Source organism: Sminthopsis crassicaudata, chromosome 6 (genome assembly GCF_048593235.1).
Source record: "Sminthopsis crassicaudata isolate SCR6 chromosome 6, ASM4859323v1, whole genome shotgun sequence".
NCBI lineage: Eukaryota > Metazoa > Chordata > Mammalia > Dasyuromorphia > Dasyuridae > Sminthopsis > Sminthopsis crassicaudata.
Genome location: NC_133622.1, coordinates 107289249 through 107306048, shown reverse-complemented (window position 1 = coordinate 107306048; position 16800 = coordinate 107289249). Strand labels below are relative to the sequence as shown.

General features: G+C 38.0%; 1 protein-coding gene across 1 annotated transcript in view; it reads right to left on the bottom strand.

The window, feature by feature from the left end:
* Positions 1-14868, bottom strand: part of FAM149A (family with sequence similarity 149 member A) — a 72952-nt gene extending 58084 nt beyond the window's left edge. The window contains 1 exon segment of the mRNA XM_074275389.1: positions 12107-14868. Within this exon segment, the coding sequence (XP_074131490.1) occupies positions 12107-13293 (1187 nt within the window). The 5' untranslated portion in view covers positions 13294-14868.
* Positions 14869-16800: the final 1932 nt, after the last annotated feature.

The window sequence follows — 16800 nt, the reverse complement described above, 5'->3', positions numbered from 1 at the left end:
AGGCATAGTATTTAATCTTTGTTTTTTTGTTTTTGTTTTTTTCCCCAGAGGCAATAGAGTTAAGTCATATTTGAACATAAGGGCTCCTGACTTCATGGCTGATGCTTTATCCTGTAACTTCACTATCATCATGACTTCATATTGGGTCTTGTGACTGAATGTGAAGGTTGTGAAATTATGATTTATTATCAGTAAATAAGTATCATCAGTAAATTATCAGTATTATCAGTAAATCTATGATTGCATGACATGGGAGGTACTGGCACTAAGCATTCTATGCTTGTATTGGTCTGATCAGCCATAGTCGGACACACTGTAACTCGATTCTAACATAGTGATGTCATTTCGGTCTTCTTCAAAAACAAAAGACAACAACCAATCAACCAACTAATCAACCAATTTGTTTTCCTATGTTATATACCTGTATAACTGGAATCACATAAAAATTTCTCAGGCAAAAATGGATCAAGTAGAAAAAAGTTTAAGAAATTAAGAAGACCCACCTTATGTATTTTAAGGAGATTTCATTATATATTGGAAGTATATTGCAATCAGTAATAATAACCATAAGTTTGTACCAATGCCATCAAAAAAAGAGTTCAATAAAGGATATTTCATTTGTTTTAGTTCTATTCTTTAAAAAAAAAAAAAAAATGGGGGGGGAAGGGGAAATGAGGCAGTTGAGGCTAAATAACTTTGCCCAGGGTCACACAGCTAGTTAAGTGTCCAGATTTAAACTTAGCTCCTCCCTACTTCAGGGCCAGTGATCTATTTAGCTGCCTCTTTAATTCTTTTCTTCATTGAATTCATTAAAGCCTAAATAATTAAACCATTAAATTCACTGAGGAGGACCTTACTTGGCTTCCTTTTAGGCCATGATACAGGGGTGTGGGAGAAACCTGGGAAGTGCTTAAACTCTAACCTTTCCAAATAAAAGTATTTGCAAGTCTTTACAGATCATGTCACTGTTACTAGGCATTATAAGGCAGCAGCTTCTATTTTTTTTTTTAAATCCTTAGAGTTTTTCTGTCTTCCACAGGGAACAAGACATCATTTGTTTCCATTGGCTAATACTTAATTGAATCATGTCCCTCATTGTATATGTTTGTATAGTATGTGCTGTTCTTTTAAAACATTAGGGCCTTATAAAAACTTTCTGTGGGTTGAGACTGAAGAAAGATATGGGTCACAAAATCATAGATTTAGTAATAGTAGCTAGCAAGCATTAATATAGCAATTCAGGGTTTACAAAGTATTTTACACACATCGGATTTTCCTGCTTCCAAGTTTAATGTTCTCTCCACTATATATTCTGCCTCTCATTGTGTAAAAATCTTTATATTGTCATCCTTATTCATAGCAACCACCTAATTTTAATGTATCACAGCCAATAATTAGGTGCCAGAGGAAGACCCTTACGCTGAGAATTATAAATATTATTCAATGGCATCATTATCCATGACCAACCTGACTAGGTTATATATGCTCACTCAGCACTCAAAAGCAAAAATATTAGTTTGATATAAGTGGATTCACTTTTTGAAAATGCTGAAATTTAGCCAGCTGTGAAACATAATTTGAGGTTTCAAGTTCATCAATATTTTGGTCAAGATATGCAGTATAAGACTTATAAGCAAATCCAAACAAGGGAGATTTAACAGTGAGAAATTCTTGTATAAGAAAAGAAAGAAAAAAAAATCATCTTGTTATCTCCTGTTGAAAGCACAACAGCTTTGTCATTACTATCCTTAACAATAAATGGAAAGTCATATGATGATGCTTAGGGTGAGCTCACTCTCCAACAGGTCCCTATGGAAATACAAGGTCCCAGCAGAAAACATCAAGAAATTCAGAAAGTCTCCCTGGTAACAAAACAAACAGACAAAAAAAAAAAAAAAAAAAAAAAAAAAGCCCAAGATAGCAATTGCTATAAATAAGAGAGATTTAAAATGCTCTTGGGTTTTCCTGAGATAAGCAGAAAGGAAGAAAGGGGGATTCTGGGGGGAAATGGAATTTTCCCACTTAGTATTTTATATTGTTTCCATAAAGGACTTTGCATTCCAAGACTAGGAATCATGTTTTCTACACTGTTGAGATTGTCATCATCCTCCTTTTCTTCTTTGTTCAGATCTGGTTGACTACTCAATTTTTACTACAACAACATGGAAGCCTCCTGAGTATTCCAGACTAGACCTGTGATTTCATTGTGTTAAGGAACCCCCTATGAGGAAGTGCACTTTGCTAACATCTGTTCTAAATCTAAGAAATTATACCAGTGAGAAATTTGATGACTTTTGTTGAGTTTTGTTCATATAACCAATAAATAACAGAAGCAAGATGAACCAATATCTTAGAGTTTCTTGAGTTTAGTTTTCTGGACATTATGCTATATTGCTCTTAAGCCTTCATGGAATATTTCCCTCAAAATTTTATATAAAAATCAATGTTTAAAAATTATGATAAAAAAGGAAAGGGAAACTAGGCATAGATCAAAAAAGAAAAATTATGAACTCAATGATCTTAGAAAAATGTGGATAGAATTGCATGTAATAATGAAGAGCAAATAAACAAAACCAAGAGAATGTTATATACAATAACAGCAATATTGTTTTCCCTTTTTATTCTTTTTTATTTTAATAGCTTTTTTCCCAAATACATACAAAGATAGCTTTAAATATTCACCTTTGCAAAACCTTGTGTTCCAAATTTTTTCCTTCCTCCCTTTCACCTCCTCCCATAGACAGCAAGCAATCCAAAATAGGTTAAACATGTGCAAACTTTTCCATATTTATCATGCTGCACACAAAAGAAAATCAGAATAAAGAGGGAAAAACACAAGAAAGAAAAAAACTCAAACTAACAACCACAAAAAAAAAATGAAATGCTATACTTTGATCCACTTTAAATCTCTTTTTTTTAGTTTTTTTTTTTCGTTCTTTCTCTGGATACAGACGGCTCTTTTCCAAATCTATTGGAAATGCCTTGAATCACCTTATTGTTGAAAAGAGTCAAATCCATCACAGCTGATCATCACATAATCATGTTGCTATGTACAATATTCTCTTTGTTTTACTCACTTCACTTAGCATTAGTTCATGTAAGTCTTTGCAGGCTTTTCTGAAATCAGCCTGTTTGTCATTTCTTATGGAACAATAATATTATTTCCTTCATATATTATAACTTATTCAGCCATTTCCCAGCTGATGGGCATCAATTTCTACTTTCTTACCACTACAAAAAGGGCTGCCATATTTTTACACATGTTCTTTTTCCCGTTTTTCTCATCTCTGGGATACAGACCCAGAAGAGACACTGCTGAATCAAAGAGTATGTACAGTTGGATAGCCCTTTGGGCATAGTTTCAAATTGCTCTCTAGAATGGTTGGATCAGTTCACAACTCCACCAACACTGTCAACCATGATCCAGTTTTCTCACATCCCCTCTGACATTTTTCTTGTCATCTTAGCCATTCTGAAAGGTATGAAGTGGTACTTCAGAACTGTCTTAAAAGCAATATTGTTTTAAGAAAAATTTTTAGTAAATATGTCATTTTGATTATTATAAATATCCAAATTAACTACAAAATACATATGGTAGAAGATGCTATCTGCATCCAAAGAAAGAAGTGAAAAAGTATGTGTAGAATGTATGCATATAGAATGATTTTACATATGTGTATATTTACTTATATTTAAATTTGTGTTTAATGGTAAGCATCTCTGGGGAAAAGACAGAGGGAAGAAAAAAAAGAAGAAAAAATGAAAGTCCACAATAACTTCATTATATTTTAAAGGAGTAACAAGTTGTACATAACAGATTTGCAGTTTCATGTGCAATTTTAAAAAATCATACTGTTATGGAAGTCCTCACTTTATTCCATAAATTAAAAATAAGATAAATAAAAATGTCAAAAAAAATACTTCCTCTCCATCTCAAAATATCATTTTTTTGTTTTGTTTTTTCTGAAACACTGTAAATTTGGCATTTCAAATACATGGGTCATCCTTACTCTAACTGATTTTTCCTTCCTAGGCAAGCATCTTTGATGAAAATTCTTCTCATAGCAATTTGGAGCTATGCTCAAAGGACTTTAAACTGCGCATATTCTTTGATCCAACATTAGGTCTACATCTCAAAGAGATAAAAAATGGGAAAGAAATTTATAATACCTATTTTTGTGGTAGTAATGAATTGGAAATTGAGGGAATGCTCATCAGTTGAGGAATGGCTGAAGAAGAAGTGGTATATGAATGTAATAGAATACCATTGTACTCTAGGTAATAATGAACAGGCAGATTTCACAAAAACCTGGGAAGAATTACATAAACTGATGCTGAGTGAAGGGAGAAGAACCAGTAGAATATTATATAAGAAATAGTAACACTGAACAATGATCAGCTTTTATATTTTTTATATTTCCCCAGTAATGCAATGATAAAGACAATTTCAAAAGACTCATAATGGAATATGCTATCCACATTCAGAAAAAGAACTATGGAGTCTGAAAACAAATTGAAGCATACTATTTTTACATTTTTTTCTTTCTCATATATTTCCCCTTTTATTCTGATTCTTCTTTCACAACATGAGTAACGTGGAAATATATTTAATATGATTATAATGTATAACCTGTATCAGATAGCTTGCCATTTTGTGGAGGGGAAAGTGAAGTGAGGGAGGGGAAAAATATGGAATTCAAAATCTTATAAAAGTGAAGGTTGAAAACTATATATGTAATTGAAAATAATAATATACTACAAAAACTTATTTTAATTTAAAAAAAAAAGAAAATTCCTTTTATATCCCTGAGCCAAGGAGCATGTGTTTCCACATTATAAGACCAAGGATATAGAGCTGAAAGAGAATCTGTAGGCCATCTAGTCTAACTCACTCTCATTTTACAGATTAAAAAAAGCAAAGACCTAGAAAACCTCTACCTTTGTGATCCTCCATTGACTGGATTGGAGCTTCTCCTATTCTCTTCCATGCTGGAAGCTCAGGCAGTTACTGAGCATGACAGGTTTTTTTGTTTTTGTTTTTATTTTGTCTTGAAATGATGAAAATTAATAATCCAAAGCTGAGTTCTTACTTTGGAACTGTCATTGCATTGGATTCTTTTAATAATTTATTATTATAATGGAGCCATGATCTTATCCAAGTAAGTACTCTCTCCCAACTAGTACAGTTCATAAATGGTTTTGTCCAAATATTTCCTTCCAAACCTTTTGTAAATGAATGATTGTAAAAGATGATTTTATAGATCAGCCCTTCTAATAAGGTGAAGGAACGACACATGTAGGAAGAACCAGCTGTAGAATGGATGGCATTGACTGGTCTACAGAAGACAAAGAGTCAGGACAGATGGCAAAGCTTTATGGTCATTTTTTTAGAAGGGTATATAGCTTAGTCCCTCACTGTTGCAGAAGAAGATATAGGGCTTCTTTACTATGACATTCATCAGTTGCCCCAGGAAAAGAGTTCTTAGAGATGGGATTCATGGTAAGTCTAGAAAATATACTTTAAAAAACAAACCTTGTAAGACTCTGGAGATATCACTACACACTTGTCAGTTGGCTAAGATGACAGGAACAAATAACGATGAATGTTGGAGGGGATGTGGGAAAACTGGGACACTGATGCATTGTTGGTGGAGTTGTGAACAAATCCAACCATTCTGGAGAGCAATCTGGAACTATGCCCAAAAAGTTATCAAAATGTGCATACCCTTTGATCCAGCAGTGCTACTACTGGGCTCATATCCCAAGGAAATACTAAAAAAGGGAAAGGGACCTGTATGTGCCAAAATGTTTGTGGAAGTCCTTTCTGTAGTGGCTCGAAACTGGAAAATGAATGGATGTCCATCAATAGGAGAATGGTTGGATAAATTGTGGTATATAAATGTTATGGAATATTATTGTTCTTTAAGAAATGACCAACAGGAGGAATATAGAGAGGCTTGGAGAGACTTACATGAACTGATGCTGAGTGAAACGAGCAGAACCAGAAGATCATTATACACTTCAACAATGATACTGTACGAGGATGTATGCTGATGGAAGTGGATTTCTTCAACATAGAGAAGATCTAATTCAGTTCCAGTTGATCAATGATGGACAGAATCAGCTACACCCAGAGAAGGAAAACTGAGAAATAAGTGTATTTTTATTTTTCTTCCCAGGTTATTTTTACTTTCTTAATCCAATTCTTCCTGTGCTAAAAGAAATTTGGTTCTGAATGCATATATTGTATCTAGGATACTATAACATATTTAACATGTATGGGACTGCCTGCCATCTAAAGGAAGGGGTGGAGGGAAGGAAGGGAAAATTCAGAACAGAAGTGAGTGCAAGGGATAATGTAAAAAAAAAAAAAAAAATTACCCATGCATATGTACTGTCAATAAAAAGTTATAATTATAAAAATTTTTTTAAATTAAAAAAAATTGGATCCTGAGAAAGAGGAATTGAATTCTAATGCCAACATTTACTACCTGTTTGACTTTGGATCCACTTAACCTCTCTCAGTTTCAGTATCACTAACCTCCCTCAGTTTCCTAATCAGTAAAATAAGTTTGCATTTGATTGTCTCTTCCAACTCCAGTACTCCAATATTCCAGTCCAGTGCTTTAGAACACCACACTACTTTCCCTTTATATGAACTTGGCTCCAAACTAAATATCAAGATAACTGTTACAAGCAGAAGGTTTGTGTATTCACTCCTAATACTGTTTATGGTATCTCTATGAAAAAATGTACACGTGAAATACAGTGTTTTATTTCTAAGACAGCTTACTGTCCCTCAGCTGACTGGTGCCTTAAGAATCTCCAAATCTGATTTTCAAATCTGTTTTTATAATAATTAGGCAGTTAAAAAGATACAGGGGATAAAGCACTAAGCCTGTAGTCAAGAAGAACTAAGTCCAAATACGGCCTCAGATATTTACTGGCTATGTGACCCTGGATGTGAGTGGACAAGTCACTCAACTTTAGTCTGCCTCAGTTTTCTCAACTGTAAACTCCTCCCAGGGTTTTTGTGAGGTTCAAATGAGATAATAATTATAAAAGCACTTAATTGCTAGTTATTTTTACTGTTATCATAAGTCAAGATATCTACAAATCTAAAAGCAAATATCGGGGAGATCTTATGTACTGAAAAATCAACAGATTGTCAGGCTATTTCAGTATTTTTTACTAATGCTAACTTTTTAAAAATTTTTATACAGCACTTTTATTTTTGCAAAATCCTTCATAAAAATGGAGGTTGCCATTGATTCTCAAATTCTGTACCATTGGAATTTAAGACAAGGCAAGATGAAATGGATACAGAGCTGATGATGGATTGCAGGTCTCTCATTTAAAGATTCATCTTTTTAAGGGAGGAAAAATTCATCAGAAGGCTGATTCTCAGATGATGATTTTTTTCAATAATAACTTATGAAAACCAACTACTAAATATTTTTTTGTTTTGATTGGGGATTGATATGCATATCAGCATATCAGTAAATAGAAAACCTATACTAACAAAATCATAGCTTTTCCCCCTGTTTTTTAACTTGTATTATAGATTAGAGACATCCTCCTGACTTCCCTATTTCTATTATTAATACTATTCTCCCCTACATTTCAGATTAGAAATATTAGAATTTTCGCTGACTCCTCTTTCTCTATAACTTTCTCCTCCCATTCATGACAAGCATTCAGTTGTTGTGTTGTATTAATCCTACCTCTATAATAAACTCACCTTTTTATTCCCAGTGGCAATACCTTTGTTACCTCTCATCTGGATTACTGTAATACGTTCCTAACTGATCTTCTAGACTCCAGTATTTCTACTGTTGTTCAGTCATTTTTTCAGTCATATATGAATCTGTAACTCCATTTGGAGTTGTCCTTTCTTTTTTATTGTCATAAGTTTATTTATTTTTACTACACATTGATTTATGAATCATCTTGGGAGAAAAAAAATCAGAGCAAAAGGGAAAAACCATGACAGAAATTAAAAAAAAAAAACAAACCTGAAAAAAGAAGTCAATATAGCATGTGTTGATTTACATTCAGTCTCCTTAGTTCTTTTTCTGGATGCTTATGGCATTTTCTGTCCAAAGTCTATTGGGATTATTTTGGACCACTGAACTACTGAGAAGAAGTAAGCCTTTCATAGTTGACCATCAGACTTTCTTGCTGCTATTACGTACAATAATACCTGTTTCACTTAGCATCAGTTCATGTAAATCTTTCCGAGCCTTTCTGTAATCAACTTGTTTATCCTTTTTTAAAGAACAATAATATTCCATTACTTTCATGTACCACAACTTGTTCAGCCATTCCCCAAATGATGAATTTTTCCAATTCTTTGCTGCCACAAAAAGAGCTGCTACAAACATTTTTGCATTATGTGGGTCCTTTTCCCTCCTTTATGACCATTTGGGATTTTCTTAGCAAAATAGTTTACCATTTCCTTCTCCAGCTCATTTTAGAGATGAGGAAACTCAGCAAACAGAATTAAGTGACTTGCCCAGGATCACACAGCTAGTATCTTAAGCCATATTTCAACTTAGGAACTTAAGCCTTCCTCATTTCAGACTGGACACTATTTACTGCACCTCCTAACTGCTCCATACTATATCTACTCTGAAATAATTGGAATAGAGATTAATAGTTTCAAGAGACCTTAGGATCCAAAAAGTACAACATCTTTGTTTTATAGATAATAGATATGATTCACAAAAGTTAATTGATTCTCCCAGGGCACATAGCTAAGATCATATGATCTAAAAGTGCCCAATTCTATAAAGGTTTTTTTTTTTTTTATGAAATTCATCCCAATATTGAAACTCAATTCACTCTTTTATAGTACAGCTCTCATTCTCCTTATTACTTTACTATAAGTAAATGTAAAATGGGACAATATTTATAAAGTACCTTGCAAACCTTAAAGCTCTCTATAATGCCCAGCTATTATTACTAAATAAAGTTCAACCTCCCTTCCTTTTGCATTCAAAGTCTTTCATAATTGCATCCCATTTATTTTTCCAGTTTATCTTCCATCACTTCTCTTTACTTATCTTATATTTCAAGCAAATTGGATTATATACTGTTTGCTGAGCTTGCCCTGAGTTTTTCTATTACATTCCTTATGCTATAGGTTACTTACTCTAGGCTCACTTTCTTTCACCTAGAATTCAGTTCAGTTCAAAAGTATCACTTCTATGTAGGAAGCGCATCACCAAAGTGGGGTCTTGATGTTATGTCATAGTTGAAGTTCATGTATATGGAAGGCCCTGGACACATGAAAATGAAGCAGCAATCAGTTCCTGACCTCAAAAAGCTTAACTTCTAATAGGACACAAGTTCAAATTAAAACCCAAATAAGACTTTTCTTAGTCTCCTCATCTATAAAATGAAGGTATTGGAAGAGATGGTCTCTGAGGTTTCTTACAATTTGAGAGCTTTGATCAGGTCTTTCATTTTTTTTTTAATTCTGAGGCTGGGTTAAGTGACTTGCCCAGGGTCACACAGCTAGGAAGTGTTAAGTGTCTAAGACCAGATTTGAACTTGGGTCCTCCTGAATTCAAGGCTGGTGCTCTATCCACTGTGCCACCTAGATGCCCCTGGTCAGCTCTTTCAGTTCTTCAAACAGCCTTCTTCAAGAAGTCTGTCTTGTACTGATGCATTGTTAGTGGTATTGTGAACTGATCAAATCATTCTGGAGAGCACTTCAAAACCATGCCCAAAGGGCTATAAAACTATGTATGTCCTTTGATCCAGCAATGCCACTGCTGGCTCTATGTGCCAAAGACATCCCACAAAAACAGGAAAGGGCCTATTTTTACAAAAACATTCATAGCAGCTCTTTTTGTGGTGGTTAAGAATTGGACATCAAAGCGATGCACATCAATTGGGGAATGACTAAACAAGCTGTAGTTTAATATTATGATGAAATATTATTTTGATGTAAGAAATAACAAGCAGAATGATTTCAGAAAAACCTGGAAAGATTTACATGAACTGATTGCAAAGTGAAGTGAATAGAACTAAGAAAGCATTGTATACTGTTGTATGATGAAAAACTGAATGACTTGTTCTGAGCAATACAATGATCCAAGATAACCCCAAAGGATTAATGATGAAGCGTACTATCTGCCTCCAGAGAAATAACTGATATTGTTTGATTATAGACTGAAGCATGCTATTTTTCATTTCCATTCCTAGTTTGTTTGTTTTTTTTAACCTGAGTTTGCTTGTACAAAAAGTGACTACTACAGAAATGCTTTTCATTACTGCACATGTATACCATCTCAGGGAAGGGAGAGGGGAGGGACAGAGGGAGGCAGTGGTAGAATTTGGAACTTGAAACTTTTTAGAAATATATTTAAATTTTTTAACATGCAATTAAGGGAAAATAAAAATATTATATATAATATGTGTATGTACAAACACACATATCTATTAGTACATGACATATGGTAGGTATTTAATAAATGATAATTGATTTATTGACTAATCCTCTGTTAGAAATCCTCCCCTTAGATCTCATAGTACTTTGTATCTCTTAACGTACATTACTTTCACCTTTGAACTGTTATATGTTTATCAATGCACATCATATCTTCCACAGAAAAATTTACAAACTCCATGAGAAGAGCATTCCTTATATTCAAAACTCCTCACCACCAAAGAAAGAAGGGAGAAAGAGAGGAGAAAGAAAAGGACTTGGTTGATAATGATGAAAACAATCTCCATTCACAAAATTACAAAACCCTAAAACACCTGTTCTAGCAATCCTTTTCAAATCTCCTGTTGAGTATTCAGGATCTCTCAGGAAGAACAGTCAGATCAGAGTTTAAAGCAGGTGTATAGCTCTGTTTACTCATGAAGCATTAATAATATAAAGGTTAAGGACCAGTAGAAGAAAACAAAGATCTTGTTCCTGAGACTCTCATCCAACTACTTACTCAAGTGAAATGGAATTGTCTTAGAAAACAATTCTGGCTCTTTTGGTGAAATTCTTCCATATATCGTGGGCACACAATTACTCAAGCATACATAGCATTAGCATTTTTAAAAGCATATTTTAAAGTCAAATCACTAGGGCATTTAGTTGTAAGAAAACATTTTTCTCCATTTGTTAGAAATTATTGTTCATAGTCTTTCTAGATTCAGAGGGGAATCTCCATCTCAATGAAAACTATTCTATCTAGTGTTCTCTTTGATTTTCACATTGCTCGTCCAGCTTTTGAGGAGTGAAAGTTCTTGTATTTACTAAATGATTTACATGTTTTGTCTGTAAAAAAATAAATAAATAAATGCAACTCTAGGCCTTCAAAATGACTATAAAAAAACCTAATGTTTTAGCTATGAGAACGTTTTTAATATTATGGGGATCGTTGGTCTGTGAAGTGTGTTCCTAAATGAGGTCAAGCAAAAAGCATTAACAGAGGAGAGAGGGAGGAAGAGGGAATGTGTTAATATCCGCTATAAAGTTTGAAGTTCTCTGTGTCCAAGTATCAAAAAGACGCACCCTTCCAACCTAATCTTGGCCTATTTGGGGTAAAAACTAGAAGTGTTTTGTTATTGTTGTTTTAATCTGGAGATAATTGTGTTTGTTTTGCAGCAAATTCAATATTGTCAGTGTTTGTGTTTGGTTACTCTGAGTAAAAGACACTCTTGCCAATTTTCAAGGAAGAGAAATGTTTTCTCAAGGCTCCGGAGCTTCTGGATAAAAGGCTCAAAGCAAACAAGAAGACAACATAAACTTAAATAGCAAGTGCAAATGCAAGAACGTCAAAATTTAAAAGCGAACAAATGAAAAGTCTTTTCCCTTGTCCCTCCTTGTCCCCTCCCTTTTCTTTTCTGCCTCCCCTAAAGAATATAGGAGGCGGAGGTGTTCTTAAGCTCGATGAGTAGAGGTCTGGGAAAAGTACGAGCAAACTCTTAAGACTGAGGAAAGCGCAGGAAAAGGAGGACTTTTAGCTCAGTCTCTAGGCAAGACCAAATGTCCTGTTTATTGGGAGATGCGCGGTAGATCCTGTAAGCCTCGAGGGGTGGAGATTGCGGGGGAGAGTGGCAGAGGAGAGAGGGCTAAGAAAAAGATTAAGTAACTCACGTTTCATGGCCACGGTCATCCTCGGATTCACAGTCAGTCCCCCACTCCTCACCGATGTCCGGGAGCGTGAAGAAGAGAGGCTTGGGGCCGGGGCCGGACCCTATCCAGCCACTGGCTTCGCGTTCTCCAGGGCCAGGCTGGCGCGGAGAGCGAGCCGGGCTCGCAGATAAGCCGCTGTTCCTGCCGCCGGTACCTGGAATGGGCTGCAGGACCACTCCGATTCCTCCCGAGCCCGGGGGCGGCCGCCACAGAGCCACAGGAAGAGAAAGAGCGGGAGAGTTGGAGCCGCTGCTGCTGCAGTAGCTGCCGCCGCCGCCACTGCCTCGCCGGGCCGGGGTCTGGACCGGAGAGTGCAGAAGGGGAAGAGGCAGGGGCTGGGGTGGGAGCTGGGGGAGAAAGTGCGGTTGAGACTGAGACTGGGGACGGGATAAAACCTGAAACGGGGCTTCAGACCGGGATTGGGAAAGAGGCTGGAGCTGGGATTGAGGAAGGGGCAGGAATTCGAGGTGAGGTTGGGGAAGGGGAAGAGGGAGGGACCGGGACAGAAGGTGAAGATGAGATTGGGAGAGGGGCTGTGGCTGGGATTGGGGCGAAGGCTGAAGATGCGGCTGAGAAGGAGACTGGGGGAGGGCCTGCGGCTGGCCGTGGGACAAAAGCTGAAGATGAGGTTGGGAAGGGGGCTGTGAGAGGGGCTGAAGCTGAGGTTGGGACCGGGGCTGGGATGGGGATGATAGTAGGCTCTGAGACTGGGACAGGGGGTGAGGCAGGGGCAGAGGTTGAAGCCTGTCTGTCCTGGGGCTACTGGGCAAGGAGTATGGGGCCCCCGCGAGTTCTGTTACTTTTCTCACGGAGGAAACCTTGGGATAGGAGGCAGTAAGGAGAGGGTGCAGAGTTTTCGGGGACGGGAGCGGAACCGAGGGTACCCTGGGGGCAGCTGGGGATCTGGGAGCCACCGTGGGGAAGAGGGTGACGCTCTGAGCAGCACTGAGGCCGGTGGTGGCGGCGCTGCCCGCGCTGCCCACGCTGGAGCCCGACGGACCAGTCGCAGCCACAGCTGAGGCGCTGCCCGTGGAAGCGGAGGCCGCCGAGGAAGCCGAGGCTGCGGGGGAAGCGACCGCCTGGGGCTGCACTGAGGCTTTGAAGATTTTGGCAAAGAGAGAGCCCAGGTCCAACACTGCGACCTTCATATCTCAGCACTGGCAGTCCGTGTCCCGAAAAGTCCAGTTAAATCACGGGCACCGAGCCCACCCTTGGCAGCTGAGCTCGATCCGCCACCCTAGCGGGAGGGGATTGTGGGAGATCAGCGACAACCCTAGACAGAAAAGCCGAGTGGACTAGCGACGCCCCCGACTCTGCGCTGTCACTTCTCCGGCTCCGAACGCTCTTCTGTGTGCATCAATTCTTCGGATCTTTGCAAAAAAGGCCCCAACTTCAGGACTGACCCATTCCCCAGCTCCTCTTCCTCCAAGAAAAGGAGAGAAGCGCGGACGTGAGGAGGCGGCGGCACAATCAGATCCTTGACTGAGCGAAGTTAAGTGCCTCTCCCTCTCTCCACAGCATCCAAGCCTTCCCGGGGGGTGAAAGCGCCCAGCCAGAGCGGCAGGAAGTCCTGGCTGCGAGGAGAACGTGCCCAGAGGGACTGGCATTTGCAGTCGCCGGCGTCACCGTCGCTGTTGCCCCGTTCCCTCTGTGGGCCTCCACAGGTGACACCCAGCAGAGGGAAAAGGAAGGCGGTTGCTAAGCTAAACAAAAACTGAACTCACCGCTAATTGGGCACCAGACCTGAAGTCCACTGTGGATGCAAAGGATTCCCAATTGGATTGGTGTAGTTTAAAAAAATAGTAATCAACGTCCCCAGTGTCCTAACCCTACTCCAGATAGGAGCCCGGTTGGCAGGGTGGGGTGAAGCCGGGAGCTGTAGCTGTCACAGGCCCAGTGTGAAAGGAGGGCAGAGTTTCGGCACTAAGTGTTGGATTACCCTGGAAATAAATGCCAAAGAGACTGTCTTCTTCCTTGATTCCCAGTTTGGAAAGGCCAAACTGATCTGAGCAGGTTGTTCTGCATAGGGTCCCATCTCTGCTGGTTGGGTCGATTCACTCAGCTCCCTGGATTCCTTCCTCTTTGTTCAATGCTAGTTTTTTACAGCCTCAGCTCTCTTGAGCCTTAGTGTTAAAGTACTCTTTCTGAAAAGGCAACAACCCTAAAACAGTATTGATAGAAGCCTCTCTCAAGTCCTTAACTCTGAGGTTTATTACCCCCAAGTAGAAGATGTAAGGGAAAATGTTATTTCATATACAAAGAAGAGGAGGGTTGGGATGGAAGGAAACAATCATGTGCCAGGCACATGGCACAATAGTTCTTGGCTGATTAGTGATACGTTAAATGAGAAAGGATTTTCAGGGTATAAGGACCATGAGAGGAGGCCCAAAGACCAGAAATTGTAGGGAGAATTTAAGAAACAATGTAGTTTCTTGGCTAGGACACTGAGCTCCTGGAAGGGATTCAATAGGGCAATACCCAATTGAATATTTGAGAACTGAATATTTGGGAGCTGACTATAAGGAAAAGGAATTTATATGTGACTTTCCCCTCTCCCCTGAGGATATTAAAATATATTCAACCATAGTCTCTCTTGCCTGAACTCCATTACTGCATCACCAACTGCCAAATGGAAAGTATTTTTTTTTATTGATGTGCTTTCTCATTTCATGAGAAGTCTCTCAAACAAAACAAAATAAGTAAATAAAACTAATGATTCAGTGATTTCATCTTAGAGTGCATGTAGCATTCTCCTTAATTCTCCCCCCCCAGGCAATTGGGGTGAAATGACTTATCTAGGATCACACATCTAGGAATTGTCAAATTTGTCTGAAGTCAAATTTGAATTCAGATCCTCCTGACTTCAGGGTTGGTGTTCTGTCCACTACACCTAGCTGCCTCCCCAGTTAATTCTTTTAAGAAACAAGAAATCTATTTTCTCTTCCTTCTAAATCCTGTACCACTAAAATAGCGATAGAGAGAAATTTTCTTGTATCAAATATGCATAATCAAGCAAAACAAACTTATTCAATATATGTTGACAACAATATATGTTTCATTCTGCCCCCTAAATCCATCAACTCTTTAAGGAGATAATGTTACATCATTAGTCTTCTGAAATGCTGAATAATCATTGTACAGATCATAGTTCTTGTTTCTATGGTAGTAGAAAATATTCTCCTGATTCTGCTTATTTCATTTTATCCTTAATTTATAATAGTCCTCAAGAGTATTTTTTTGATAATTTTGATGTTGCAGTATAAATTGTTTTTCTATTAGTGCCTTCTTCCCCCTGCAGCAATTCATACAAGTTTTTTCATGTTAAGAATATGTACAATTGGTCAAGGCTGGTTGGTGTATGGAGGTGAGTGAAGCCAAATTGGGATAATTGACTGACAATGTCTCTTATAAAGGTCTCATTTCATAAAAGAAGGGAGAGGACTCTTGTATAAGCATGCATATAGCAGGGGGTTTTGGTGCTTTTTTTTTTTTTTTTTTTTGGTAGTGGCAAGGAATTATAAATTGAGTGGATGGATGCTCACCAATTGGAGAGTGGCTGAATAAGTTATGGTATGTGAATATTAATGTGAATAATGGAATATTTTTGTTCTATTAGAAATGAGTGCCATGATTAACTATGAAAGACTTTGTTCTTCTCAGTGGTTCTCAGACCCCAAGGCAATTCCAATGGGGTGATCTGAGTCAGACAGAATTGAGTGTCTTTGAGGCAAACCATTTCACCTATTCTGTTTCCTCACAGGTTTGATGTAAGGATCAAATGAGATGGTATATTGGTAAAGGCTGCTAAGTACAGTGCAAAGGACAGAAGAGAGGTGTTTACTCTCACTTTCTCTCTCCCTGATGAGACCCTGAGACTGTCTCCAGGTCCTCATTGCTTAGAGCATTCAAACATTTCCCCCCATTGGGGGATCAAGCTGAACTATCAGAGACTTGTGGATGCCCTTAGCCAGTGAGGAGATGAGGCAGAGAAGCATCCAAGTTCTTAACCCTTTTCTGATAATTAATTTTCTGACAACTATTGGAGTCTATCCCACCTTTCTCCAAACTATATTTTAAATTAATAAAAAATTTCTCTGAAATTTCAGAATGCATACCTACTCCATTTTTTTAAATTGGAGAGGGTGGGCACAGTTGTTCATTGTACCTGTAGATGTCTAGTGTAGGTGTGAAAAATCCCTTTCTTGGGTAGCCAATCTGTCACTTCTTTTTAGAAAGCTGGTGTGCTTCAAGGTACTAAGAGGGTTGAGAAAGATTTATCCAGGGTAGAAGTGTAGGTTAAGACTTTCAAGCCTCTCATTCTGGCCCTTCTGTCCTACATTGTAGTTTCTACTTTGCCCTTAGGTCTTGTGGATTCGAGAATACAAATATGAGAGAACTCTTTGGGGAAAGAAGAAGCAGGGATAGAAGCCCATGGATTATAAGTCTGACAGTTCCATAGGATGAGCTATTAGGACCTTCTTGGGCTGCTTGCTACTCCATTAACTGGGAAGATAGGATAGTTATTGAAACCAAAGCTTAGTATTTATCTGTTGACATTCTTTTCCCTTAGGAAATCCCTGAAATTCAATATAGTGAAAAGAAATCATGTATTTCCCCACAATGAGAATCAATTAATCAGCAAACATATAGTAATA